The sequence below is a fragment of the Micropterus dolomieu genome, linkage group LG03, assembly GCF_021292245.1.
Source record: "Micropterus dolomieu isolate WLL.071019.BEF.003 ecotype Adirondacks linkage group LG03, ASM2129224v1, whole genome shotgun sequence".
NCBI lineage: Eukaryota > Metazoa > Chordata > Actinopteri > Centrarchiformes > Centrarchidae > Micropterus > Micropterus dolomieu.
Genome location: NC_060152.1, coordinates 15719862 through 15747758, shown reverse-complemented (window position 1 = coordinate 15747758; position 27897 = coordinate 15719862). Strand labels below are relative to the sequence as shown.

The following is a 27897-nucleotide window of genomic DNA, read 5'->3' as shown; positions in this document are numbered from 1 at the left end:
GCATACTGGCGACACACAGAACAACTCATCACGACCGCGTCAGAATCATATTGTAGCCAGCCTCTTGAAACTCCGTTCTCTCCAAACCTCCATTTCTCACAAAACTTTCTTTTTTTATGTAATTCGTCCCCCTTTTCGTCTGTGGGTTTTCGTTTTAAAGGTTGGCTCACTCCTGGTAAATGTCGCCACATAACAGCTAATAAGCGGCAGCTAGTTGCAGATCGGTGACTTTGCAGTTCGTACCGCGCTTTCTCCTTTCCACAAGCACTCGCGTGGCCGACGTTGCTATGCAACCATGAACAGAGGCGCGCTTGGAAAAACGGCCGGCCGGGCGCGTCTCAGTGTAAGAGTGTAAGTGAATGTCGCGATATTACTGATCATGGAAAGATTTTGCAGCGGTGCTGATGAATACATTGTAGGGAAAACACTGATTATTACATTACTATTTTGGTATGAACATTCACCCGCCAGTGTGGCGGATAGCCTTTTGAAATTTACTCGCCAAACGGAAAATCTACCCGCATTTGGCGCTTGGCGGGTGTTAATTTCGGACCCTGATTGTAATGCTCTTTATGTTGTTTTAAATCAAAGCTTCATCTCACGACTTCAACTTGTGCAAAATGCTGCTGCTCGGTTTTTAACAAATGCATCTAGGCGTGCTCACATCACTCCCGTCCTCTACACTTTACATTGGTTCCCAGTGCAGTATAGAATAAATTATAAGATTTTGCTGTTCGTTTTTAAGGCCCTAAATGGCCTGGCTCCGGAGTACTTAACTGAGATTTTAACCCTGCGTGAGCACAGCCGGTCGTTATGGTCTTCAAACCAATTGGTTTTAGAAGTCCCAAGGTCGAAGTATAAGTGATTGGGTGATCAGGCGTTTGCAGTTGCTGCTCCGAGACTCTGAAACAAGCTACCCCCTGATATTCGCACAATTGCAGATGAAACTATTTTTAGGTCTAAACTTAAAACCCACCTGTTTAGAATGGCTTTTAATACGCAGTAGTGGTGTGACAATTTCCTTTTTCTTGTTTCTTTTTAACTATTCTTTTTTTGCTATATGTATCTATTGTATGATATGCTGTTTTATTATATTCTACGATGTGAAGCACTTTGGATACCTGACGGTTGTTGTAAAGCGCTATAGAAATAAATGTTGTTTGATTGATTTTTATTTAGGTTTATTAAGAAGTTGGAGCACTCCTGGAAGGCCTTGGTCCATGATGGGGTAAGAACCTACACACTAAATTCTCGAAAAAAAGTTAGGCAAATTATCGTTAAAGGTCCTGTATATGAGATTCTGAATATTACTATAGCAGTGAACAACTATTAACTATGTAAAGCTATAGTGGAGATATGGCGGGGGGGGGACAAACACTTTTAGTGGACGTGCTTTGACGGGCAGTCATTGCAGGCTGAGGTGTTGAGCCGGAATTTTAATGAATTAAGGGTTTATTTCAGCCAAACCAGAGTTGGTGATGGAACAGTGGAAAGTCTAACAAAAAGGGTTTTGATGAGTTTTATTTGGTTTCTGTCCAGGTCGAATGAAGTGTGTTTTACGATAAGATGCAAGGTTAAAAAAAAAAAAAAAAAAGGTGAGGTGCTGGTGCTCTAGTGCAACATTTAGTGGCAGTGAATGTCGCTTATAGCTCCTTTTTTAGGCAGTGAAGCTGTGCAGAATGGCTCAGTGTACTGTATATCATCCACAGATATAAATTGTACTGATATGTAACCTAGAACTGAAACGTTTAGCCAATTAGTCCTTTGACACAAACATGACTGGCTACAGCTTTTCCACTGTAACGATCTGCTGCTGTTCTTCGTCTTTTGTGATTGTCAACTAAATGTCTTTGAGTTTTGGCTGTTGAATCAGTAATGAAAATAACTGTCAACACCCAAAAAAAAGTATTAGGTACTGCTCTTTGTATGACAGTTTTTAATTGCACATATTGCTGATGTATCTGTCAGCTTTTATGGCTCTTTTGCTGTTTTGCTACTTTAGGACACAGTTTCGGTTCACAGACCTGGCTTCTATGCAGATCGTTTCCAGCAATTCATGTGCAACACAGTGTTCAAGAAAATTCCACGTAAGTATGCATATCTGTGCATTTTTAAATATACTGAAATTAATAGCCTTATGTACAAGTCACAAGAGTGAAAAGTCTGGGTTCCCTTATTGGTCATTTCCACTTTTGATGTCCCCTATCTTCTCCAGTAAAACCATCACCATCTAAGAAGAGTCGTGGTGGAGGTCAGGGAGGTCTTCGGAGGGCCCCCACCCTGGGAGCTCCCACCCCGCTGTCCCATGCGACAGGACAGTCATCCATGGACTCCAGACTAGTCTACCACAGCCACTTTAAAAGCACAGACTCAGAGGCAGACAGCGGTGAGAACTGAGACGTTACACGCAAAGTGATAAGAAAATTAAGCTGATCTATTGTTAATTGTATCCACAACCACAATTCCACTCACAGCTGTGCTCAGATTGGAGATAATAGTGTTGAAATTCACAATAATTTGGTTCCTTATTGATTCTTGGTATCAGGCGTGCAGTCGTCGGGCAGACCAGATCTTGTTCCGAGGACCCCTCCGCTGGTAGAAAACCCTGCTGACTGTGAGGCCAACCTGTCCACCTCATCACTAGGCAGCACAGGAGTTGCCTCCACCTCTCCTCCGCTACGGTAAAGCTTCATCTAGATAATAATGGCTGTCCTTTTACTCTTTCATTTCACTTTCATACTCTTTTAAAAGTGATGTAAATTTTTGTGCCTCAACTCTGACTTTTGTCCATAGGTCTGTAGGGGTAGAAGTGCACAAATCAGCAAACCCAGACTTTGACCAGGGTTCTTCCCACAGGTAAAGAAGGAAGTGATGGGTCATAAAATTACAGCCTCATTAGACTAAAATAGATGGGGGGGGGGGGGGGGGGGGGGGGGGGGGGGTTTCGCTTGTGTTTGTCATTGTGTCGTATTAATTTCCTTTTCTCTCTGCCAGTTTGGAGGCTGAAGGGGCTTTAGACAATTCAGGCAACCTGTGTGGAAACGAAGATGTAGTTTCACTCTCAGACATCATCCCTGAGACCAACATCTGTTTTGTAAGTCTAAACAATTATTTTGCTAATTGCACATCTGTAATTGAAGATTATTCATGATTTGATTGTTGAAGAAGCCAGTATTCGTTGTACATAAGTGAGACCCTTCATAATCTTGGTTTTGACGTTAGTTTCATCTTCACAGTAAAAACACAGTGCCATCTAAAGACGAGGCGTTTCTGGACATGGCGAGGCTGGTGGAAGTAAGGACAAAGAGAGTTGAAAGTTACCCATTGACCACACACCACTGCACCTCTGTTGTTTTCTCACCAATACAGTATATACGGGGATCGCTGGATGAAGCAGCGATGTGCAATGGAGGTTGTGATAATGAAGAAAGCAGTGGTGGGAAGATCAAGAAGAAGACTGTGTGTGGTATGCTTTAGGCTTTCCCATCAACATTATCCCAAAGCCAGATTGTCTCTCATATACACCTGGAATAAAGCTCTTTAGTAGCTTTGGCAGCATTACATTACAGAGATTTTCGCAACATGAAGAATGCTGCAATGACATAATAAACAAAATAATTAGTTGTAGAGTATATTGATTTAAAAAAAACAAATCCCACGCCCCAGTCACCAGTGGATGGTGAAGACAGACAAATTATCCATGAAGAGTCAGTTCATTTTATGCAGCACAAAGCGATGTGTGATGGCACAGACAGCAGTTCAGCAGGAACACACACACTTAAGAGCATATGAAGGGAATATCCTGTGTCTGTAGCAGTGAATATTTCCCTGTGTGTTCGTGCACAATCTGAGTGGCTTCACATTGCCGTGATTCACACACACGAGTGTTCCTGTTACTGCACTTCTGTGTCCTCTCGGCGCTCTCTCACGAGCAGGGGTGCTCTTAGCTATCAACACTTGCTGCTGTAGACGCTTCGATCATGTATGCATTTCTTTTTACTGATTGTGGATGTCCAGGTATTTGTATGAAACTGGATTTCTGAAACAGCGGAGGGATGGGTTCAAACCGACCTGTACGGTAATTTTGTTTCCCGTTTTGTTGTAAGTTATTCTGCTGGTAGCCACGGTGGTGCTGCAAAGGTCCAGCTAGATCTTTCCACATCTGAATGTCCATTACAATGTTTTTCTTATATAGAATGTGTCTTATTAACATGGCAGACCACATTTGTACAACCCCAAAAAATCTCCCCCTCTGATGTGACCATATGTGCTTACGTATAAATGAATACAGAGAGAAGAGCTGTTGACAGCATTGCTGGCCAGTCTGTAGCTGTTAAATGAAGTCATGCTATTAAGCCAATAGAATAGTAATAATTTCCAGGCACTGTCATTTGTCTGTCATGTCTGTGCCTTTAACATGTTTGTCCCTTCCTTAACATGTGATATGATATAACTGACATTTTTTAAAGGTCAGCGTTTTAGTCGCACAGACAAACCTGCCTTATCACTACAGCTGAAGTCATCCAACTGCCATTTGTATGTCTGGAACAACCACCTGTTGCCAGGGTTTAAAAGAATTTCAGATTTTAATGCAAACACTAGTACAGCCTCTTTCGGTTATGCGTATGTCGATTGTTCAGTCATTGGGGTTCATCAGCTCAGTTAATCCTTTTAACTGTCCTGACATCAGTCAGTAAGGATGTTTGTCTCTCATTAATCATTTCTGCTGGTTACAGAAATGACACCAGCCCACTCTTGGACCAATATAACTAACCGTGTGTACCAAGTCTTTCATATTTTTTTTGTATCTACTGTTACTCAGCACTTACTCAGCTGTTCATAAAAAAAAAAAAAAGAAAAAGAAAAAAAAAGATGCTTTGTGTTTGCAAAATGTTTTGTGTTTATCTTATTGTTTAGGGCACTAAGCAAGCTACTGAGGTGGCCGGCAGAGAGCTTTTTACCCCACGAGATATTTCTGATACAGAAATTTGAATCACTACGAAGTGACTGTAGCAAAACTCGAGCTTAGACATCATCTCATCTAATGAATTACTGTTTGCGTTTGTTAGACACATGTGGTCTATGCAGCAGAGAGGGAGAAGGGGAAATGTGTCCTGTGACTATAGAAAGAAGGAAAACTACTCATGTTCATCGATGCACAGTTGAGGATTTAGGACTGAGTCTGTGGCACCAAAGAGAAGAGTGAGGAGATCCTGAGACTGTTCAGGATCCAGTACATTTAACATGAAAATGACACTCCTCATTACCTACATGGACTGGTAATAATGGTATATGGTATATATGGACTGGTATATGGTAATAACACTGGGTTGACCTGTGTTTTAAGGATCTATTATTAAACTGGATGGGTTTTTTTGCTAAATAATTTCACGTCTGAAAAGCTGTATCTGACACAAATCTAGTCCCTGTAAAGATTTATTTTGTATTTATCAAAGAATTGGTTTACATTGTGGCCTGAGACATTTCAAGATTGAACTCCACATTCCTGTGAAATTTCTAGTTAAATTTACTACAATTGCCTTAGCTCTTAGAACCCATTATTGACCACCTTTGTGTAGTTGGGATGATGTGCTTGAATTATTTCTTAGTATGGTGAAATATGAAACCTTGAATTTTTTTTTCTTTCTCAGTTTAAAGTCGTATTTAGTTGGTTGGGAGTCAAACAGCCACCAAAGAAAACACTCCAAGTAAAGATCTCTCATCTAGAAAAATTCAGATTGTATTTTACGACACCTGCATTTAGATGTTTTATGTTGTAACCTTTTTTGTTATGGGTGGGACTGAGTAATTACTGGATGCAGACCAGTTCTGTTTTGTACTACACCATGGCACAAGAGAAACATCCTTCGGTGCTTAATGTGCGATGCTCTCAGTGTAGACACTACAATATATTTGAAGTATTGCAATATGAACCACAATCTGCCACCTTTCATCTTTAAGAAGTATATTTATTAATATGGGTGATTGCTGCAGGCTGAAATAATAAGTTGTATTATGTACCTTTGATGTACGTATACTGACAGAAGGATGTCTGAAACTTTATAGCGTGTATTGTCTATGAAGGGGGCGAACTATTTGACAATTTCACTTTTTATATTTCATGTTTAGATTGTGATATGATAGAATCATCCTGGAAAGAAACTGAGTTGTTAATCTCCCATGCTTTTTCTACATGAATGTTTCACATGGCTTACAAGCCAAACATTGCTGGTTGTCCTATATGCTTCAATTACTATATTTTTACGGTGTATAAAATGTGTATATGTACATAGGAGTCACGGAAATGCCTTCTCATGCAATATGTGCTGCCTGTCCCTCCTGCCATGTTTCAGTTATGTGGTGGTGATGTTTTCATGTCTGATTTTAAAGGATTAAACATATTTTCTAAATCTTTGCTTTGGTCCCTCTGTTCATGTGTATTATTTAACTACCTGTTGCTAGCTGTGGATAACAGTGTAAACGTACCACCATCTTCGAGTGTCCAAAGAGATTTTAATCAACTGGACTTGATATGCATTGAAATCCTGGCCATAGTAGTCTAGATCTTGGCCCAAGATGGTTATCATGTAAAAAATTCAAGACTTAGGCCAGAGAAAATTATACACAACATGGTGATGGGTCCTCCAGTGATGTGCCCAGATTAAATGAAATTCTCAAACACTTTTAATGGCCAGATATGTGTACACATAGGGAGTTTGACAAACATAAGTACAACCATAAACAAAAATATTTGTTGACAGCAAGCCAAATTAAAGAGAGCAAGATGCTGGAATAATAAATGTAAATAATAATAATGTAAGTAGGTGGATCAGCTACTGAATTACCATATACAGGTTAGAGTAACAGGGTTTTTCTCATTGAACATGTGCATACTGCCTTTAAATGTGTGCTTTGCTGATTAATTATTTTTAGTTTTAGCTACCAGTAAGGATGCACACTCCAGGACCCAAAGGATGCTCCTTTTTCATTTTTGTCTCTGGCCATTTGAGTCTGTGCAAACTATTAGTACAACAAATGACACAATCTGACTTGCCAGCTATAGACCATACAGAGCAATGAAATTAGTGGTTAATGTTATAGTCGTTATATTTGAGCATGGATTCACTAAGCGTTTGGAACTCATAGTGTCCCATCATTTTTTTTTAAATAGTTTTTGATCATCCTTAACATTTTGTCATAACTGTATAAAATGTGTAGCTTTTTTCAACGAACAGCATTACCCATAAACCATCACGATGACCTAGCAAACCACAACCATCAAGATGGGGCTCGAAAGTACTATGGTCTGGTAAGGAACTAGGAATATGTTTAAAGTTACAATTGATAAAGCTAACTTTATTAATAATAACATATCAGTAAATAAATGAATAAATAAATGTGCGTCTTCTTGACGTCGTTTGCCTGTGAAACATTCGTACAGGTTTAACTTGTTTTGTTTTGCGTTTAAGATGCTCGAGCTAGTCCACGAACCTAACATTAAGTTAGCCTGCAGGAGCTTCATAGCTAACCTATGGCTCTTCAGTCAGGTTATGGGCCCTTTTTAATAGGTTATTACTAATGTTAATCAATATAGAGTTGTTACCTAACGTATGGCCCAGATTGGGTCTCAAGCTGAAGTTGAATAAAGCATGGCTTTTGTTGAACGCGTTAGCATGAGCTAGCTAACAAAACCAAAACCTACTGTCATTACAAAACATGCAACTCAGAGGATCTATTGTTGCCTTTATTTGAGCAACCTAATAAACCAAGCCAACATGTTATTGACTTAACACAAATGGACACTGTGTTTCAGTTTTTATGCATAAAGAGAGAGGACAACATGAAAAACCTTCTGTTTGGTTTAAAAAATATTACAGGTTTTCAAAGGTATCAGTGCTGCAGGGCTATTGTACTGGTTTCCATTAGAACGTACGAGTTCAGGTTATTTTGTTCACTGGGGCTACAACAATTATTTTCATTAATGTGTAATTTACTGATCGTTTTACACTCATCATTTTATCAATTAGGCTAAATGTCAGAAAATAGTAAATTAATAAATGCATGTCACATTTCCCCAAGCCCAAAATAAAGTGTTCTTATTGCTTGTTATGTTCAACCAACCAAGAAATTTACAACAACATAAAGCAGCAAATGCTCACTTTGGAGAAACTGAAATCAGTAAATGTTGGCATTTCTGGGTGAGAAATTACTTCCGTAGGCTAATCCATTTATCAGAACTGTTGACAAGTAACTCTGTCATCAACTAATTGGTTAATGAACTAATTGTTTCAATGTTCACCTCCTTTGCTGTCATACATGGTTCTCATTAGAGTTACAGATATATATTGTCCTACTATCCATATTGGCCTGTACCATAACCAATGTTTGTCCAATCTGTGTCATTGACACCTTCTTTTAGAACTTGTCATTATTAACGCTGCTGTTCATTTTTCTTAGTGTGGACAACAGTGAGTACATGCGCAATGGAGACTTTCTGCCCACCAGGCTGCAGGCTCAGCAGGACGCAGTTAATATTGTTTGTCACTCCAAGACCCGCAGCAACCCTGAAAACAATGTGGGCCTCATCACCATGGCAAAGTAAGAGGCAGCATGAATTAGTGTACTGACATTTAAAAATATGTTAATATAATAACACAATTGTTATGTCCCTGTGCAGCAACTGTGAGGTGCTGACCACACTGACTCCAGACACGGGTAGGATACTGTCCAAGCTACATGCTGTGCAGCCTCGTGGAAACATTAGCTTCTGCACGGGCATCAGGGTGGCACATGTGAGTTTGTGACTTTGATTACACAGCGATTCTTGTCTTGCTCCTCTTGCAGGAAGCCAATAAAGGAGCTGGAAAAGAATTGTGATGTGTTAAGTGAATATTTGGACATATTGCGAGGTCAGTTAAAGTTACTACTGTAAATATAAATTTTACAATATAAAATTTTAATTCAAAACAAGGGCAAACTGTGGGTTTAACCCAACTATGAGTGGTTTCCCTCTCCAGTGACATAGTGAGCCAAAATACACAAGTGGAACTAACTGACCTAAATGTAATGCAGCCATCATTAATGGTTTTAATTACCCCAGTGCTTTTCCTGCTATGACATGCCAGTATGTTTTCTATGTTTCTCTGTGTAGTTGGCGCTGAAGCACAGACAGGGCAAAAACCACAAGATGCGCATTATTGCATTTGTTGGCAGCCCAGTGGAGGACAACGAAAAAGATGTGAGCTAAGTTCTGATAATAGTCAGTGGATTTTGCATGATATTAGTAGTTATGTATTACCCAATGAATACAATATTTGGGACTTGGATATTGAGAACCAGGTAGGAGACTTCAACATTATCAGATTGTAAAGTGTTTTTAAATTTTTTTGATGGGATGAAAGATATCTTCTTGGAAAAGCATGCTGCTCACCACACTCTGAATAGTTATTATGATAAATAATTATACAGACTACACTTTGAACACTGCTGCCTATACACACCAAAGTACTGGTAATACTAACACATAATTAATCACCCACAAGTCTTCTACCTGCATTACAAAAGAATTGACAAACAGCAAACATATCTTGGAAGAAGTTTAACACTACTAATTACTAGTATTAAATTTTTTCCCCTGCAAATTGTACCATTACATTATCAGTGGAAATGTGCAGACAGCGCTGGATAACATTGCTGAGTAAAGCACAGAAAATCTTCAAGTCTGGAACATGGTCTGATCAAATACAGAGCTGTTCTAGGTTTGTTCAGTGTTGTTATCCAGCTTAGTTGGCAATGTGTGATAAAACATGTAGTGTTTGTGTCAGCTGAAGGATTTGTTTTCCTCTTTCCTGTAGCTGGTCAAAATGGCAAAGCGTCTAAAGAAAGAAAAGGTCAATGTGGATGTCATTAACTTTGGAGAGGAGGTATTTTTCCATCAAAGCTCCACATACTCAATGTCTTAAATATCTAAAGTGCTGTTGTGTATATGTTTGCTGTTTCTACACTGTTGTCTGGTCCACATGCTCACCCTCACTCTTTGTCACCCCTGCAGGAGATGAACACAGAGAAGTTGACAGCCTTCATCAACACACTGAATGGCAAAGAGGGCGCAGGATCTCACCTGGTCACAGTACCTCCAGGCCCCAGTCTGGCCGATGCACTGCTGTCTTCACCCATCTTGGCAGGAGAAGGAGGTGCAGTGTTGGGCCTGGGTGCCAGTGACTTTGAGTTTGGAGTAGATCCCAGCGCAGACCCAGAGCTGGCCTTGGTAAGAGAGCAGGGGAATTAAGCTACAGTAGTTCACTGTAGTATGTATTGTTCTTTGTAATCACAACATTTGCCTCTTAAATTCTCTGGATTATTCATCCATATTGCTGTTTTCCTACCTTCTATACCACATTTTGTTATTTTTGAAAATTCTTTTTTCATTGAATATTTCTGTGGGGTAATGCTACTTGCTGTTTGATTAGATTTTTTTCTTCCTCTTAGGCCCTGCGGGTGTCTATGGAGGAGCAGAGACAACGACAGGAGGATGAAGCTCGCAGGGCTGCTGTTGCATCAGCTGCTGAAGCTGGCATTTCCTCCCCTGCCGCAGATGGTGAGGAAAAATTGTCCACCAACTTGATGTGCTATCATAGATGACTATTTCTGCTCATATTCCCTTTATATTTTTCTGTTTCTTATGCAGAGTCTGAGGATGCCCTGCTGAAGATGTCTGTTCCCCATACAGAGTCATCCACACCTGCTCTACCAGATTTCAGCCGCATGACAGAGGATGAACAGATCGCCTATGCTCTGCAGATGTCTATGCAGGGAGCAGGAGCAGGTTAAACATTTTTAAATTGTTTGAATCCCCCTGACCAGAGAATTGATAACCTATAATACAAGCAGCCACGGCTGCCGGAGCAAATTGCTGACATTGTAGTCAATGCTTGTGCCCACACCTGAATGTGGGAAAATCAGCCCTGCAGGAAACTGGGGGGAAAACGGTTCGCAGAGCACTGTGATCGGTTGTAGAAGCGCACACAAAATGACAAATGAACAACAAGTCAACAATGTGGGGCAGGCTAAACGCTCTACCGCTGAAATGCTTCCAGTGTGAGTTGACGCAGGGTTGAGTATGGGTCAAAACTGTGGCGCAGCCGTAACGCGGACCACACGCCGCCTGTGTGAGTCCGCCGTTATTGACTTTGGCTGGTGATTCAAGGCATGTTAGAGGAAGCAGAAGGACCAGTTTTTGTTCCTTCAATTTAGAAGGGTTCTATATGCGTGTTACTCGCATTATTGTAATCCAAAATAAGCCACGGACAAACTCCAGAATATAAAGTATATCTTTCTTTTATGGCTAGGTAGGTAGGTAGGTAGGTAGGTGGGAATGATTCATTGAAGAACTGAATATCTGACTCCTAATTTGGATAATGATTACCTGGAGCTACTGACATTGGGGTTATTGGTTTGTTTGTTGGCACTCTAATCCAGTTTATTATGCCAAGTGGAGACTTTGGAGCCTGAAAAATGTTTCCACATATCCTGCTTGTGATTGACTACTAAACAGCTGGCAGGAGTCGTTTTTATTAGTCTGCGGCCCATATTTACAGAGTATTCAATATGTACTGAATGCAGCATGAGAGTACCAGCGCAATATTGTTCTTGTTATTTAAAACAACAAAACAGATTTTTGCAATAGATGATTTCACTGTTCAGATAAGTGTTTCTGCACAGCAGAATATTGAGTATAACATATAGGCCAGAATAAAAATAATCACAACTGTCTGTTAAACCCCATTTTTCCTACTCAAACAAATGTTTCATTTTTCTTGCAGAGTTTGTTGCTGAGGACATGGACACAGGAGCTGATGTGGACTCCAGTAAGGCTAAGGTAAGCACAAAGCCTTTATTGGTTCCCAATTTTCTTTTTCATCGGATTGTAAAGTACTTGGTATAAATTAGTTACAACATGTAATTTTTCTGTCCAGGATGAAGAGGACTATGATGTTATGCAGGATCCAGAGTTCCTTCAGAGCGTCCTGGAAAACCTTCCAGGAGTTGACCCTAACAACGAGGCCATCCGTAACGCCATGGGCTCTCTGGCTTCCCAGACGGTCTCTAAACCTGACACCAAGAAGGACGAGGAGAAAAAGAAATGAACGCCCAAAGAGTGGAACTTAATATATGATTAATAAAAAATACCTGAGAATTGCACTGCATGTGTTATTCACCATAACAATATTCCTCTCCTCAATACAGGAAGCATTTTGTTCATCTTTTGTTTACGTAGCTGTGTAAACTGTAAACAACTTTTGCCTTTTTTCAGTTTTGGGTTAAAGGCCTTTTCTGATTTCTTCTTTGTGTGTGTGTCAAGCAGATATGCTTACTTTTGAATATTTTGTAAAATAACTACTCAATAATATGATCAGATTTCCTCAATAAATTTACAGAATACAAGGTGGTACTTCATCTGATGCTTGAAATTTCTGTACAGTTTAATTTGTAATGAAATTAAAATAACCCTCATACATTACACAATAACAAATATTGCATTGAAATGTACATACTATCACTGGTTTTACACAGGTAGTGTCACATTCAGTGCCCAGTTAAACTTGCATTTAAATTTGCATAGATGGCAATATTACTGCCGGATGTTCTTTATCAAACCAAACAGGAATGCAAGACACATAATGAATACAAGTGAACACAGCCTGATAGGAGAGACATAGACATGTCAACAAAGACCTTTGTAAAAAAAAAAAACTAAAGAGACAATCTTCATTATGAGAATGAGAAATTTGTTGGTACTTTTCTTGCAGAATATTAAGATTGATTTATATTGATTCATACTTTATGAGAAGAGCTTGGCAGCAAGTACATTTTTACATAATTCGTCCCAGACTTCGAGTAGATTCACAATGCCAAAGTAAATACTGTGGTACATTTCGTATTTAACATTTATTTAATGTTTTGTATGACACCTCTTTAATTTAACACTGGAAACTGGAAACGTAAACATTAGGGAGGCTCCTGGGAAGTCGCTGTCGCATGAGTCGGTGACGGAGAACTCATGCGTCCGAGAGGGAAGTCAGGAACCAACTTCGCTAAGTAGCAGGTAATTCAAATTAAATGCAAGCGTGAGCTAACGTTAGCTTCATCTATAGCAAACGTTACACGCAATAAACATAGTATTTATTAGGACCACATTAGCTGAGTGTTGCACTTGTCTAGCTAATTATGGCTTTTGACTACTTGCGGAAAGTTGGCCAGTTGACGTTAGCAAGGCCAGCTAGCATTTAGCTAAATGCTAAAGTGTCGCTAACGTTAGCTGTTAGCAGAGTGACCCACTTGTTGTAACATGACAGATATATGTTTGATGTGCTAAACAACAGCTTTGTCTTGTTTCATTAGAGTTGTTTATTTTCCACCAGTAAAGTGGAGCAGAATAACAACACTTTTACTTTAACCAAACACTGTCGACTCACTTGTGACAACTAACCAGCTGTCACATTTTTTTTATTTAAGAGCATAGTTTAAGAGACACATAACTGTCGTAGTTCAAATGGGTCATGTGTCATGATTAAATTAATGTTAAATGAATTTGTTGCCCCGGTAGGTTTTTTTTGTCTTGTGCTGGCAATGGGGGACATGAAGACCCCAGACTTTGATGATTTGCTGGCAGCTTTTGACATTCCTGACATTGATGCCAAAGAAGCCATTCAGTCAAGTCCAGAAGAGGAGCAGGATGAGGTGGGGACTAATGCAGATGAGAGGGAGAGTCGGTCTCCTTCAGGCTTTCCCTGCTCTCCTGCCTCGCACAGTGACCTCTCTGTGGTCAGTGTTATTGTGAAGAACACAGTGCGGTCTGAGTCTTTTGAAGAGGAGAAATTTGTCGGGGACAAAACCGACAATCCTTCAAGCAGTGGCATAAACTCTCAGGTTCAGGTCAGGTATGGTGACCTCACCTCTCAGCTTGGTCCTAAAATGCCTGCTGATGCCCCAGTGGAGCTCCAGATTGTCAATGGCTTTGAGGGATCTGTCCCCAGTGATCAAGGACAGTCCAACACAGCGTCTTGGCCCCAGTGTCCACCATTGAGGTCCACACTGAACCTTAGTGAGGGTGGCAGCGATAAAGGAGCTGAGGTTGGATCGGTCCAGCATACTACTGATGTCATGACAAGTTTGAAGCCCCTCCTCTACCTCCAGTCTTCGACTAGTGCCGGTACTAACTACTCAACTCCTCCCTCCCCGCACTCTGTCAGCCCTCACCTTCCTCCTCACTCCCCTCAGAAGGAGGAAACACATCTCCTCAGTAATCCATCATCCTCCCCTTTACCACAAAACGGGAGTGTTAAGGCTGGAATTAAGCGTGTTATGCACTCAGATGAAAGTGACTCAGAGCCGGACTTAGGAAGTCCACTGGTGATCCAGGAGAGCCCAGAATCTGTAATGGCTTCCCCCCCCAAATTTAAACACAGAGCAAAAGTACGGTCTCAGCTGCTTAGGTCCCCTGAAACCACTTCTTGTTTTCTTTCTCCTCCTCGTCTGGCACCTGCAGAACCTGAACCCCAACATGAGGAAAAGGGGAGACCTACCACCCCCAGTTCTCCCTCCACAGCTCCTCAGCAACAGAGCCCCCAGGACTGCCTCCCGTCTGTCAGCACAGGCTCTGCATCAGTCCAAGAGGAGAGATACCCAGAGCACGTGATTGATGAGAGGGACTCGCCTGAGAGCCCACCGCCCAGTGAGACAGGTCATGTAGTCCCCACAAGAAGCAGCAGCCCTGATTCGGCCCAAACATCAGGTCTAGAAGTGAACCACAAGGACTTTCATCACCAAGAGGAGCTCATGGAAAGTGAACCCAGAGAAGAGGACAGGCCAGGTGACACTGAGGAGCTGAATGAAAAGCTGGCTGGAGATGGAGAAAATTTAAATGAGGAGAGCTGTGGTGCTGACACTGAGAATCCTGGGTCTGCTAGTGCTGCAGAAACAGTTTCACCTCCATTGCGCCCCCTCAAAGTCAAAATCAAAATGCCTACAGGCAGCATCACTAGGACTGTGACTGGTGTTGCACCTAAAAGAGGTGGAAGAGCCGCTCCTAAGGGTGTGGATAGTTCAAAACCTTCATCAGAACGTCATAACACAAGATCCAAGAGGGAGCCATCTCAGATGCCTGCAATGGCGATGCTCCAGGAAGGGGACCGTGCAGTCAAAGACAAAACCCCAGTGGACACCAAGCCTAAAGTTTCTCCCACTGCTGTTAGCATCACCAAAACTGCAGCCCTGCCCTCAATCTCCGTCTCCTTTCCCAGAGTCACCCCAGGTGTGATCAACTCTCGCGGCCTGGGCCAGAAAACTGTGAACAGTGGGATAACACATCCACCACCTTCACCTCTGCTCCATCCTCAAAGTAGCGGCAAACCGGCCTCTATAGTTAACAGCACTGGGGCAATCATATCCAAGAGTCAGACCAACCTGGTAGAAGCCTTCAATAAGATCCTCAACAACAAAAACCTGCTGCCCAGTTATAAACCAGATCTGAGCACACCTCTTCCTGCAGAGTGGGGCCTTCCTCTACCTGCACAGGTAAGCTGTCACTGTTTGTAGTGCTGAAACAATTAGTCACTTAATTGATCAGCATAAATATATATTGTTTTAGTCATTTTTCATGCAAAAATACTTAACATCCACTGACTCCAGCTGCTCCAGTGTGAGGGTTTGCTGCTTTTCTTTGTTACATCTGATATTTAACTGAATATTTTTGGTTTTTTGATTGCTGGTCAGAACAAACAAGTAATCTGAATACGACTCCTCAGGCGCTGGCAAAATGTGATGGACATTTTCACTATTTTTCTGACATTTTAGGGACAAAACAACAAATTGATTAATCAAGAAAAAATTCTGCAGTTTCATCGGTAATGAAAATAATGGTTGCAACCCTTATTGTGTAATCTGCAACAAGGGACCCCTGCCACAGATTATCAAGATAAACTAGCTGTTTTGCTTAACATATCAAGTTAAGTCTGATAATGACAAGCAGCCCAACTTCATCAAAGATAGATGATAACTTGGTTTTCATTTATGTAAAATATACAGGAAGAGAATGTCATGGGTCAAAATTTCCACACTGACATACTAGCTAAAATCTGCCTTGATAATCATAATTTCACAACAACTCACAAAATTATTTTACATAGCTATATTTCATATGAATGTATCAACACATAAGAAGACGGATGTTTGATCCCCTGCAGGGTTACCGGTGTTTGGAGTGCGGGGATGCCTTCGCCTTGGAGCAGAGTTTGGCGCGGCACTACGCCCGGCGCTCACTGAGGATTGAGGTGACGTGTAATCACTGCGCCAAGCGGTTGGCCTTCTTCAACAAGTGCAGCCTGCTTTTACACGCCAGAGAGCACAAGGAGAGAGGCCTAATCATGCAGTGTTCGCATCTGGTCATGAAACCTGTAACTGTGGAACAGATGATTGGCCAGCAGGAACCCTCCGCAGTTGGTTGGTGAACATTGCTTCTGTTGTTTAATTTTTATTTTTTAAATTTTAGATGTTATTCCTGAAATTAAGTAAATTCCTCAGGTGGGCTCTCTCAATCTCTTCTGTCATCCTCTTCAGGACCTTCATCATCATCCATCAGCCAGGCCACCCCAAACCAAACACCCCAGGCACATCAGGCAGTATCCAACAAGAAAGCGGAGTCAGTGCAGTACATCAGTAATAAATGTCCTGAGTGTCAGGCTCAGTTCAGCAGCAAAGAAGCGGTGGCTGAGCATTTCCAAGAAATCAAACCAGCACAAACCACTGTGAGTCTTCTGAGTGTGAGGGATAAGAACTATACATTTGTTTTCCAATGATATGAAAATGATCTTCATTCCTTTCTTTGGCCATTCCTTTCTGTTCTGTTTTCCAGTCATGCACAAAGTGTTCTCCTGCCATGCTCCTGCCCAACAGCTGCAGTGCAGCAGCTCATCAACGCATCCACCAAGGCCTCTCTCCACATGTCTGCCCAGAGTGTGGGGGCTCGGCCAAGCAGCCTCAATTTCAAACACACCTGCACAAGACCTGTTTGCACTTTGCACGTCGCATTGGATACAGGTGTGACATCCATGTCCCATCAGTTGTTCAGTTAAATGAAAGTGCACTGTATTTTTGTTATACCCACAGAAATTCTATTTATATGACAGTGTTTCCCTCTTTCTTTCGTTGTCTGCAGATGTTCCAGTTGCCTGGTGGTGTTTGGAGGGCTTAACTCGGTGAAGTCTCACATCCAACAGGCTCACTGTGATATGTTCCACAAATGCCCCAGCTGTCCTATGGCTTTCAAATCTGCTCCCAGCATACAGACCCACATCACTTCCCAACATCCAACGCTCACTGAAGGACAGACCATGTATACATACACACACGCACAGATGTGCCTTTTCTCATTAAAATAAATGTTTAACTTTCCATTAATTGACCCAGTTTTTATCCCCTCACAGGTTGATCTATAAATGTGTCATGTGTGACACAGTTTTTACAAACAAGTCCCTGCTGTACGTCCACTTTGACACTCATTTAACCAATCAAAAGGTGCATGTGTTTAAATGCCCGGAGTGCACCAAGTTGTTTTCTCAGAGGAGTTCCCTACTGGACCATTTCATGGTATTTGCATGCTTAGATTGTCTAATATAGTTCAGTTAGTGTTAAGACAAACAAAAAATCTGCCTTACAACACCCCCTCCCCCCATTTTGTTCTCTCTGCTCCTCAGACCCACAAGACTCCCATGGTGAAACAAGAGTTGCCTTCACCTCCAGCTGCTCCCTCTAGTTCCCTGCCTTCGTTAACGTTTGAGAGCTCAGATGGGGAGGAATGGAGGGATGAAGATAAAAAAGAGAAAGAGAAGACTGAAAAGACGAAGACCCCCTCAGGGTGGAAGTGTGCGCCTTGCCACGCACGCTACCCAGACCGGGAAGATTACATTACCCATATGGCTGAACAACATGGCAAGGTCTGGAAGTCCACTATCCCCCTATTGTCTCAAGATGTATAATTTGACTTACTTTTTGTTATACAAACAGCTGTAAATAAATACACGTAGCCATATGTGTTTGTATTGTGCAGACTCTGAAGAAGTTTCCTTGTAACAAGTGTGAGAGCTCCTTCACCACCACGTCCAGTCTGAGACGTCACATCAGGGACAAACACAAAGTCCTGAATCGTGGCTTTCGCTGCCAGTGAGTATCCCACGTTCTGCGTCTGTAATTTATATTATGATACACCGGTTGACTTTGCTGGCACTTTGTCCAAAAGTTGAAACCATTATTGAAAAGATTTTTAGTGTAAACACCCTGAACTCACTGATTTTATCTAGGTAGGTTACACACACATGCAGTATATTGTTGTGGAGTGAAAAGGAAAAATTCTTCTGCTTCTTTTGCTGAATCACATGATTTCGTCACAGTCCAGTGGAAAATGTTCTGCAGCCGAGGCGGTTGGTAACCGCTGTAAAAACCTCAGGTCTAATTATGATTCCTGTAATTTGTGAGGTTAAAATATGAAACCGACTTAACTGCAATCAGTAAATCATAACAGGTTACGTTTGTGTGTGTGTAGGTTCTGTGGTGAGGGTAAGAAAACATTCAGCAGCAGAGTGTTGTTGGAGAGGCATGTTCAGCTGAGACACAGCATGGACACAGAAAGCCAGGACACACTGATGGTAAGCTTCTCTATTTGTAAGACGAACAGGAAACACTTTTTGCTAAGATGTTGTAAACTGTAGATTTCCTCTTGTCACAGGGGGGCGGGGATGAGGCTGACAGTTCCTCAGAACAGGACAGCAGTTTGGGGGCTTGCCGGAGGCGAAGAGGAGCTGCGAAGATGGAGCAGGACGAAGAGTCCACAGATGGAGTGAGCCCAGTGAAGAGGTTGCAGTCCTCCTCCTCTGCGCCTGCCCCCTACTCCACTCCTGAGTCTGGTTTCCGCTGCGCCCCCTGCGGCTTCACCACAGAGGACCAGGCATTGTTCCTGGAGCATATCAGCCAGCACCGGCGAGCAGGGACGGAGGGCGGCAGTCAGCAGTGTCTGCAGTGCGGCGCCTGCTTCACATCCACCTCCTCCCTGTCGCGCCATTGCTTCATCACCCACAAAGTGAGAAATACCATCACTGAGAAGCAGCAGTCCCCAAGCGTGCACCCAGCTCCCTCCCCTGGTAACAGCAGGAACCACGGTGAGAAGAGTTCTCTGGACGGTTCTGCACCAGGATCGCCCTCCTCTCAATCCTCCGTAGCTCAGGGCATGGAGGAAGAGGGCACGCTGGCCTGTAAGGTGTGCGGGAAACAATTTGAAAAGGCATCAGATCTGAATACGCACTTCAGAACTCACGGTATGGCTTTTATCAGCGCAAGGAATGCAGGAAAATCTACCTAAGACGGCAAATACATGGGGAAGAGCGGTGTCGGTAGGTGTTCCGAGAATAGTTGCAAGTGCCTTATTTATCATCCACCTATGCACTAAGTTAACCAAAGATTGGTAGAACAAGGTTGAATGTAAATAGATTGCAAAAAAAACACAAAAAAAACTAATGTGATTTTCACTGATCGAGATCTTCTATTTCTGACACTCAGGATCTATTGCTGCATTTCTGTTTTCAGTAATGATACTAATGAGATTAGAGCTACGTGCCGGACTAGTTCACTGCTGTGACCACATTCACACAGTAACGTGCCTGTAGAGAACTGTGAATGTGAAAATCCAATCCTACTGTGATAATGATGGCTGTTTTTGATAGCCTGCAATGGAATGTATCTGTTTTGATGTTTTCATCCTACTGAGGAGCTTCTTGAATGGCAACCCAGGTGTTTTTCTATAAAGTCCTTTTTAAAATAAACATATTTTTAGGGAGTCATCACAGCCGTTTAGAATATGTTAGCTCAGTTAAGATTAAGTGTGTATACTTTTTAATTTATTGCCAGCCATTTTCAAAAACATGCAATACAATTTTAGATTGATTCCCAACTTTAAATGCAGCCATTGGCTTATAACCATTTTGTGTGTATATGAATACTAAATCACAGAGATTTGTACTTCGCTAAAGATAGGTAACCCATCAAAATTCCTTTTTGTGTTTTCATGGATAGTGTTTCCTTGCTGAGCCCCAATGGAGGGATTCTAAGACAAAGAGGACATTTTGTACTAAAAAGACATTGGACCCCCTTCACAAGTCTAATTCAGATTATTCATATTAGCTTCACTTGAAAAATATTTTTTGCACAAAATTGAGGACTGTGGATTGAGTCCCCCATCATTACATTGGAATCTCTTCACTGCCAGTTTGGACAGGAAGAATAATCCCAGTGACCAATAACTCTTACAGTACACGGATGGATATGTCGGTTTCAAGACAGACTTGAAAAAATGTGAACCTACCCTTTCTAAATGTTTTGATTGCTAACCTGTGAGAGCAAGTTTGTAGTCCCTGAGCGATTATATTTATATCGTACTTATATTAATGTGGACCAATAACTTTGTGAAAGAAAAGAATACAATCTTAAAACTTAAAATATGCTTTGGGAAATGGTCAGCGGTAATCTGAAGTGTACACAGTTTAATACCTTTTTAAGTGGACTGTACTGTATTTAGATCAGATTAACAGATTTATTCCTTCTGTGTGTGCAAGTGATGGAAGTAAAATTATGTAGTCTGGCTTTTGCTTTGCGTTTGTCTACATTTCTGTTAAAAAATTAGGTTACTGTAAACAAAAGATCAGTATGTATGTCATTGTGACTATTTCTAACGCTTTTCTAAAATGACAAAATGTTGAACCTTGTATTTTTACTTTGTCTTCAGGTTTGACTAAAAGAAAAGAAAAATCTTTGTTCTGCATTTACTGACTTCGGTGCTGGTAAACTAGAAGAGTATAATCAGATGAGTTATTGATGAATGTGTCGACTTAGTATCCACAGAAAGACATTAACTGAAAAGTCAGAACTGTTTAACAAAATTGTAGCTTGATATAAAGAGGTCTGTGGGGGAAAATATGTGTTTTGAGTGCTGTGTTGTATTTGATTTGTTTGTTTAGTGGCACTTTTTGCTGTCTGTGTCGTGTTTTACGATATGCTGGTTTGCCGAAATATCTCCGACCACAGGATCCATACAGTTAACATCCATGCATCTGCATCTCTTTAATGTGCTGTAGCCATCAGTGACCTGTTGTTACGCTTGTTTACTTTCTCAGGAGATTATCCAATGCTTTAACACACATTGTTCTGTTTAACTTTTTCTGGGGTTTTTTGGATCGACAATTTCTAACCAAATGTTTATTAAAAATGAATAAAAACTGGCACATTGTCTTGTTTTAACTTGTTTTTGGTCTTAAAAGTAACTAAGTATATTCTTATTCTTTATTGAGTTTAACTATTTTGCTATTTTCCATTTTGTCAGTACAGTATCAAACATCCAAATAATGAGCTCTTAAGACATTCCATATAGCTAGAGGCCATCAGTGACAAATATAATGTAATTAAATATTCCTCTTCATTCTATTAAAATATACTTTCTTATAAACAGAGTATTACAAAGTGAGTTTAACAAAAAGTACTAATAAAGAATGCTTACACATCCTACCAGGTCGTTTGATTATGTTGTGCAATTCCACACTCCTACGCTCACACAAGTGATCTCAGACAATCAATCTATGAGAAACATGTCTTCATCACATAATAACATTAAGAAATACATGTCACAAGTACACTATAATGTTAACTTCTAAGGAAATGAGGCTGCGTGCATGTGGATAGCTAAGGCTTCTGGCAGTTTTGCAGTAGGATGTGGTGGTTCTCCGTTCTCACAGCAGTAGGAACCCCATGAGGAGAAACAGAAGGGGTTTCATGAAGGCTGAGATCCCCTCGACACTCAGGGATGGAGCTCCTGAACGAGAGTAGCATAAAGACTGAATGCAAAGATTTCTTAATGCAGCAATCATTTATTATAACAGGTACCACTCTTTTGAAGAGCCTAACATTTCATTTATTTTGTTTTCACAAACAAGCCTGGCTTTCACGGCAGCTTTTGATGGCAGGATGAATCTTTACTGGTGTAAATGTAAAGCAGAACTAATATCTTAACAGCATGACACATTAAAGGAATAATAAAAACACACTTGCAGGATTTAAAAACTGAAGAATATGTCTTCTTACCTGACTGGACTGGGCTTTGTGTTTGGCCACGAGACCCGGTCTCGGCCCTTTCGAGAGCGGCCAGTTGCTTGTCTCTCAGGGCAGCTCGCTGTTCGTTGGTTACCATGGCTGTGTTGTCAGGTCCAAGAGCCTCCAGCTGAGTAACAGAGAGTGCCTGGAGGGAAAACAATTTTCAGATCCTTTTTTTAAAGTAATACAACAATGTATAAATACTCCATAACAAGTAAAGGTCCTGCATTTAAACTTACTTGAGTAAATGTACATACAAGTCAAATTTATCAGCAAAATGTAATTAACAAAAGTAAAAGCATTCATTATCCCTAATGCCACTTTCATGGTGGTATACACTGAAAATGTATTTCTATTATTCCTGATGCATTAATATTGTATGTGAGCACCAAATGTCTTGTGATTTGTTGAGCTGGAGCTGATTTTAACTGTTTTTTTTTGGCTGCTTACAGGTATTATAAAAAACCTGTAAGCAGCCATTTCTGTCTGTAAGTGAGTCATAAAAAACAATTTTGCTGTACAGTTGGAATATTTCAGCCTATTGTTTCAAAAATGTGATTCAACTGAGTGTTTTGTATCTTGACATAAGAAAGATGACTGGAATCATGAAAGTTGATTTTAGAAAATTCTTGACTCTAGTTGACTACACTTGCAGATATTTTATTGTAAGAAAATGTACCTAAGAAATCAGTTCCACCAAAAAATGACTTGCTAAATCACCAAACACTGCCACTGTGTTTTCAGAAGCTGATCATGGTTTGCAAAACTATAGCTGTCAGATAAATGTGCAGAGTATATAATTCCACCCACAACACTGTACTAGATTAAAAGGTACAATATTTCCATTTCTATGACGCTTTTATTTAAAGCGACTTAACAATGCTACTTATGTCAGAGGTCAGATGCCTCTGCAGCAACTTGGGTTAAGTGTCTTGCTCAGGGATATGTTGGTGGATGTGGTGCAGTGGGAATCAAACCCAGGTCTCCCACATCAAAGGCATCTTATCTACTACGGCAAAACCACCTCCCTTTGAAATGTAGTGAAGTGGAAATATAAACTAGCATAAAATGTACAAAAAGTACAGTATTTAGTTACTTTCCACTACTGGTTTAGGCTCCCAGCTGAAAGACATATGAAGGAAAGAACAAAGGTCAGAGTAAGTTACTTACAGCAAGGTTGCCTGGGGGTATGAGCGGGATGCACGACGCTCTGAGAAACGAGAAGACAGACGGGTCTAAAGAAGCCAATTCAGTTGCATTCAACCCCGCTGAGGGAGACAGAAACAGCAGGTCAGTATTTTGTAAGTCGCTGCTGAGCAAAGGCATGGCATGAGAACTAAAATTAGATTTTGCAGCAGCAAATAGTTTACAGGCAATTATCTAACCAATGATATTGCCCATGTCAGACACTTGTGCTTCAGTCCAGGTGCTGGGCTTTCCAAACGCAGACACGGCAAGACTTTTCAACTGCTGTGTAACCGTGAAGGCGCACTGAACACCATCCATGGAGCCCACGGCGTCCCTGTGACACACACACCCACATGATGTAGTTGTGAGTAGGGGGACATCAGAAATCTTGCATAGGTAGTTGAGGTTTAGTGAACACTTTCAGCTGCATGAGACAAAGACATAATGTCACTCCATGCCTGTAGTGCTGTGTGTTAAAACTAGAATTAGTATTTGGCATACTGTCTCCCTCTAAAATAACTTTAAGCTTTTGTGAGGCTACACTGCCTTTTTATCACTTTGTTTGACAGGTTAATTGGAGATAAACCAATTTATGAATACAACAAGCAGAAAGTGGTGATGTAAATAAAATCACAAGTGAGTTATGCATGGGGCACAAACTTGAAGGCGTTCAGGTTGAGCTGTCTGATCTCGCTGGCGTTTAGGCCACAGATGAACTGGTTCAGTGCCACCATGTCTGTAGCTCCCAGCTGCTGTGCTGTCAGGTTGTTATATTTAGCTACACCCTTCCACACCGACCCCATCTATTGAGACAGGTCATCTCGATAAGTGAACATCATGATAATCAGTGTAACAGTCTTGCGCACTAGCGGCTGTTTCAATTCCTTCACCTGTGACTCATTCCAGCCACAGTGGGCTATTGCCTCCAGAGTGTCCAGTGAGAAGGGGAGCTTCTCCAGTTCTGCATTGGAGAAGCCCCGAGTTATACATCCCATCTGCACCACCACGCTGTCATCTGTCATCTGTGATACTGGGCCCAAGGACTGCAGCAACACACAGAAACACTTATAATTCAAATGAATCAGACTTTTATGTCACTGTGCTCATAAAATATTGGATTTCTATAGTAAATTCCAGTTTGAAGTTCATAATTCCCATTTTGGACATTTCTGTTGTACATATGTTTTGATATTCTATTTTTATAGATATACAAGCATATACATTTATTCATTTAGCTGACGCTTTTATCCAAAGTGACTTTCAATTTTTCAAACTTTCAACCGTTAAGTGTAAGTTGCTTTGGATAAAAGCATCAGCTAAACGAATAAGTGTAATGCACAGAGCTGCTGCCTGTGGCTGGTTCATTGAGTTTCTTTAGACAGCGGTAATAATGGTTTACTTATACCTGGAGAGTTTGGGATGCACTTTTCTATGTTTGCCGAAATGTGAATTTCTTTTGGAAATTGTGAAAATTATTGATTTAACAAGTTGATTAAACGAGTTGTACAAATTCAACATGGTTATTATTTTGAGATATTAAGGGCAAGGGTGTTGGAGTTGTTTTCAAGGCCACTGAAATTTTTCCTAAAGTTGGACAGTTGTGAAATACAATGGTTTCAGTACAGTCCCATATTGCAGTGACCTCACTGCCCACACAATTAAACCCAAAGAATAAAATATACCAGAAATGTAAGAACAAGAGAAAATTATATATTGACTTTCTCCGTTCATCACACAGTCCTCTGCTCAATGAACTCAATGAACAGATCCAGGATCAGCACTGTACCTCAGTTGCTTTTTTATGAAGTATGGCCAGCTGGTCAGCGTTGTAGTCAGTGACGGCCCCAAGTATTTCCACAGTGGCAAGGAAGGTTTTGGCTGACATCTGATCCAGCTGTGCAGGTGTCCAGTAGACGTTGTTCATTCCCAGTTCTTCGATCAACTCCACATTGGGTTGTTTAGCATTGTTCACTTGACTGGTGGCTGAGAGAAACAGGAGAGAGACATATAGCAGGTGAAAAGCAGGCAGGTGGGGTGGTGATGGCGCGATAAATAAGACACATGCCTTTGGTGTGAGAGACCCAGGTTCAATTCCCCATTGTTTCCCTGAGCAAGACACTTAACCCCTAGTTGCTCCAGAGGCGCGTGACCGCTGACGTTTATAGCAATTGTAAGTTGCTTTGGATAAAAGCATCAGCTAAAGGAAAAAATACAGCCTCTTTAAGTATAGTGGACTTGTGCATCACCAATGTTTTGCGCAGTATCACTAACCAAGACTAACAGCACTTACCTGTTCTCTTTTTACGCGCTGCATTTGATGTGGTGGTGAGCTCGAACAACTTCCTTTTCAGGGCATCGGAGGCTTGGGGCAGGCGGGACCTCAGGAAATAGAGAACATCCTTCATCCAAGGCTGACAGTGACAGAGAGGTGAAAATGAAACAAAAAGATACCATGAGAAATACATGCATAAATAATGGCAACCAGAAGAGTGCAGTGCTGAGCTCCCTCTGTATTTTGACTGGCTGGATGATTTATTGACAAAAAGGAAATGCAAACACAGGACAGTATGAGCTGAATCACAGTAGAGACGACATCTGAAGGAGAATACAAAAGATGCAAACCTTATTGGGCAGAGCAGATGTAGCAGCAGGATCCAAAAGGAGGAGAGGACCCAGTGCTTCCATAGTCTCAGCTGACCAATTAGATGGATCTCTGAGGAAGATTTTAAAAAAATGCATCACATTCTTGCTTTCTCCATCTTTCTCTGTAGTGACACCAACGTCCACAGGGAGCCTGTCCTACCCAAAAGTCTGGTTGACCAGCTGAATTAGATCCGCCCTGTGGCGTTGAGGAATGTGCTGGCAGGAAGCCATGGTCCGGAGGCTGAAGTTGAGGACACCTGGGGCCATGAGGCGCAGTTGGGAAGGCTGAAGCTCACACAAGAGCTGTCCAAGCCTGGACACATCCTCAGTGGTCAGTCCAGATAAGCCTGTCCCCTGCAAATATGCAGCAAACATTTGAGGCTATTGTTGTGCACACTAGACTCACTATGTGATAATGATATGTGTGGAGCAGTTCGTACAGGAAGGTGACAATTTAAAGGAAAAACCCTGAATAAATAAGCAGAGAAACATAACAAATACACGCCTCACTGAATGGTTTGATTAGAATGTGTCCTTCACAGTCACCAGATCTCAACCCAAATTGCGATCAAAACACTAAATGAGGGAATATCTTTTGGTAGAGTTCCATAGGCTTGGAGAAGTTACGCCGAGGAGTCTTTTTGCTGCTCTAACAGCTCATGGTAACGCAATACCTTACAGCGACAGTTCATGTTGGCTTTTCCTTTCATTTGTTACACGTATATCCTTGTGTGTACATTGGCAAGGCAAAGCAGAGCTCTCTGGGTTAGTGCGGGGAGAGATGGGGAAAGAAGGGGTAACGAGCTGAGGTTGGCCACTTCCATCTTGTAGAGGAAGACAGGACATGCAGAGTCAGGCAAATCCTTCACCGACGAAGGCCTGGGATAGTGTAAATGAGAAACAGAGATAGGGTGGTGTTACATCTTGTTATCCATTTTTTCACTATACACAATTAAGTGAGATAGAGAAAACAATGTTTGTTTACGGCAGGTGAACAAGCAAGAGTGTGGCAATCTTGTCCATCTCCGCTCCAGTGATGGTTTTGAAATAGCCAGTTCTCACTTTCTCCAAAGTCGCAAAAAGCTTTTGGGCAGCACATCCTGCCTGAAAACATATATTTGTTGTCAATGGGTAAACTCTACGCATGATTTCACCTGCTTATAAATACAGTATGTGTGAGTAAATGCATACCTGCACTTTGGAGAGCCACTGTGGAAACTCTGTCATGGCTTGAGCCATGTCTTGCACATCGGTGTCTGCTGCTTTGTCAATCATCTTACAGGTTATTCCCTGAAGGACTGAACGCAGCTTCCTGCCTCAGTCAATATTGTTTTAAAATGTAAGCATGTAAAGTAATGGCAGACATGTACATACAGTCAGTAACATGAACATTACTGAAACACCATATACTGTATATATACAGTGGGTACGGAAAGTATTCAGACCCCTTTAAATTTTTCACTCTTTGTTTCATTGCAGCCATTTTCCAAAAATCAAAACAGTTCATTTTATTTCTCAGTAATGTACACTCAGCACCCCATCTTGACAGAAAAAAAACAGAAATGTAGAAATTTTTGCAAATTTATTAAAAAAGAAAAACTGAAATATCACATGGTCATAAGTATTCAGACCCTTTGCTCAGTATTTAGTAGAAGCACCCTTTTGATCTAATACAGCCATGAGTCGTTTTGGGAAAGATGCAACAAGTTTTTCACATCTGGATTTGGGTATCCTCTGCCATTCCTCCTTGCAGATCCTCTCCAGTTCTGTCAGGTTGGATGGTAAACGTTGGTGGACAGCCATTTTCAGGTCTCTCCAGAGATGCTCAATTGGGTTTAAGTCAGGGCTCTGGCTGGGCCATTCAAGAACAGCCACGGA

At 41.3% G+C, this 27897-nt stretch overlaps 4 protein-coding genes across 7 annotated transcripts in view; 3 read left to right on the top strand and 1 right to left on the bottom strand.

Annotated features, from left to right (window-relative positions):
* The window catches only part of LOC123968561 (phosphatidylinositol 4-phosphate 5-kinase type-1 alpha-like), a 14597-nt gene extending 8183 nt beyond the window's left edge, over positions 1 to 6414 (top strand). The window contains exons 10-17 of one of the 3 annotated variants that reach the window (XR_006824485.1): positions 1180 to 1228; positions 2003 to 2087; positions 2216 to 2386; positions 2546 to 2681; positions 2794 to 2856; positions 2995 to 3094; positions 3237 to 3294; positions 3370 to 6414. Coding sequence is in view for 2 of the 3 variants with exons in the window: in XM_046045401.1 (XP_045901357.1) it covers positions 1180 to 1228; positions 2003 to 2087; positions 2216 to 2386; positions 2546 to 2681; positions 2794 to 2856; positions 2995 to 3094; positions 3370 to 3477 (712 nt within the window). In the remaining variant the exon portion in view is untranslated. Of the gene's footprint in view, positions 1 to 1179; positions 1229 to 2002; positions 2088 to 2215; positions 2387 to 2545; positions 2682 to 2793; positions 2857 to 2994; positions 3095 to 3236 lie in introns of all 3 variants that reach the window. The other 2 variants (XM_046045401.1, XM_046045402.1) reach the window with 2 other exon arrangements.
* A 756-nt stretch (positions 6415 to 7170) lies between these two features.
* On the top strand, positions 7171 to 12448 carry LOC123967981 (26S proteasome non-ATPase regulatory subunit 4-like). Its single transcript, XM_046044419.1, has 10 exons — positions 7171 to 7309; positions 8458 to 8598; positions 8678 to 8792; positions 9152 to 9238; positions 9855 to 9923; positions 10052 to 10267; positions 10489 to 10597; positions 10688 to 10825; positions 11823 to 11878; positions 11976 to 12448. The coding sequence occupies exons 1-10, from the start codon at positions 7284 to 7286 to the stop codon at positions 12144 to 12146; spliced, it is 1128 nt and encodes a 375-aa protein (XP_045900375.1). The 5' UTR covers positions 7171 to 7283; the 3' UTR covers positions 12147 to 12448.
* A 526-nt stretch (positions 12449 to 12974) lies between these two features.
* znf687a (zinc finger protein 687a) lies at positions 12975 to 21323 on the top strand. Of its 2 annotated transcripts, XM_046044417.1 has the most exons (12): positions 12975 to 13105; positions 13607 to 15576; positions 16245 to 16500; positions 16618 to 16805; positions 16913 to 17097; positions 17216 to 17392; positions 17484 to 17646; positions 17754 to 17993; positions 18107 to 18219; positions 18599 to 18701; positions 18782 to 19442; positions 20122 to 21323. In XM_046044417.1, the coding sequence occupies exons 2-11, from the start codon at positions 13630 to 13632 to the stop codon at positions 19409 to 19411; spliced, it is 4002 nt and encodes a 1333-aa protein (XP_045900373.1). In that variant the 5' UTR covers positions 12975 to 13105; positions 13607 to 13629; the 3' UTR covers positions 19412 to 19442; positions 20122 to 21323. The 2 variants fall into 2 exon arrangements, with proteins under 2 accessions (XP_045900373.1, XP_045900372.1); XM_046044416.1 differs by having other exon boundaries at positions 18782 to 21323.
* Positions 21288 to 27897, bottom strand: part of otoa (otoancorin) — an 11914-nt gene continuing 5304 nt past the window's right edge. Inside the window, exons 13-25 of the mRNA XM_046044420.1 lie at positions 27211 to 27331; positions 27005 to 27123; positions 26757 to 26898; positions 26180 to 26373; positions 25999 to 26089; positions 25667 to 25787; positions 25163 to 25359; positions 24267 to 24419; positions 24037 to 24179; positions 23574 to 23710; positions 23359 to 23456; positions 22180 to 22333; positions 21288 to 21910 (exon numbers count right to left, since the gene is read on the bottom strand). Of these exons, the coding sequence (XP_045900376.1) occupies positions 21828 to 21910; positions 22180 to 22333; positions 23359 to 23456; positions 23574 to 23710; positions 24037 to 24179; positions 24267 to 24419; positions 25163 to 25359; positions 25667 to 25787; positions 25999 to 26089; positions 26180 to 26373; positions 26757 to 26898; positions 27005 to 27123; positions 27211 to 27331 (1753 nt within the window). The 3' untranslated portion in view covers positions 21288 to 21827. The remainder of the gene's footprint in view (positions 21911 to 22179; positions 22334 to 23358; positions 23457 to 23573; positions 23711 to 24036; positions 24180 to 24266; positions 24420 to 25162; positions 25360 to 25666; positions 25788 to 25998; positions 26090 to 26179; positions 26374 to 26756; positions 26899 to 27004; positions 27124 to 27210; positions 27332 to 27897) is intronic.

Coding starts and splice junctions, on each gene's coding strand:
- LOC123967981 (XM_046044419.1), top strand. CDS start 7,284: ATGGGGCTCGAAAGTACTATGGTCTG. Junction 9,239..9,854: donor TGGAGGACAACGAAAAAGAT/GTGAGCTAAGTT, acceptor TCTTTCCTGTAG/CTGGTCAAAATGGCAAAGCG. Junction 10,268..10,488: donor CAGACCCAGAGCTGGCCTTG/GTAAGAGAGCAG, acceptor TCTTCCTCTTAG/GCCCTGCGGGTGTCTATGGA.
- znf687a (XM_046044417.1), top strand. CDS start 13,630: ATGGGGGACATGAAGACCCCAGACTTTGATGATTTGCTGGCAGCTTTT. Junction 16,501..16,617: donor GCAGGAACCCTCCGCAGTTG/GTTGGTGAACAT, acceptor CATCCTCTTCAG/GACCTTCATCATCATCCATC. Junction 18,220..18,598: donor AATCGTGGCTTTCGCTGCCA/GTGAGTATCCCA, acceptor GTGTGTGTGTAG/GTTCTGTGGTGAGGGTAAGA.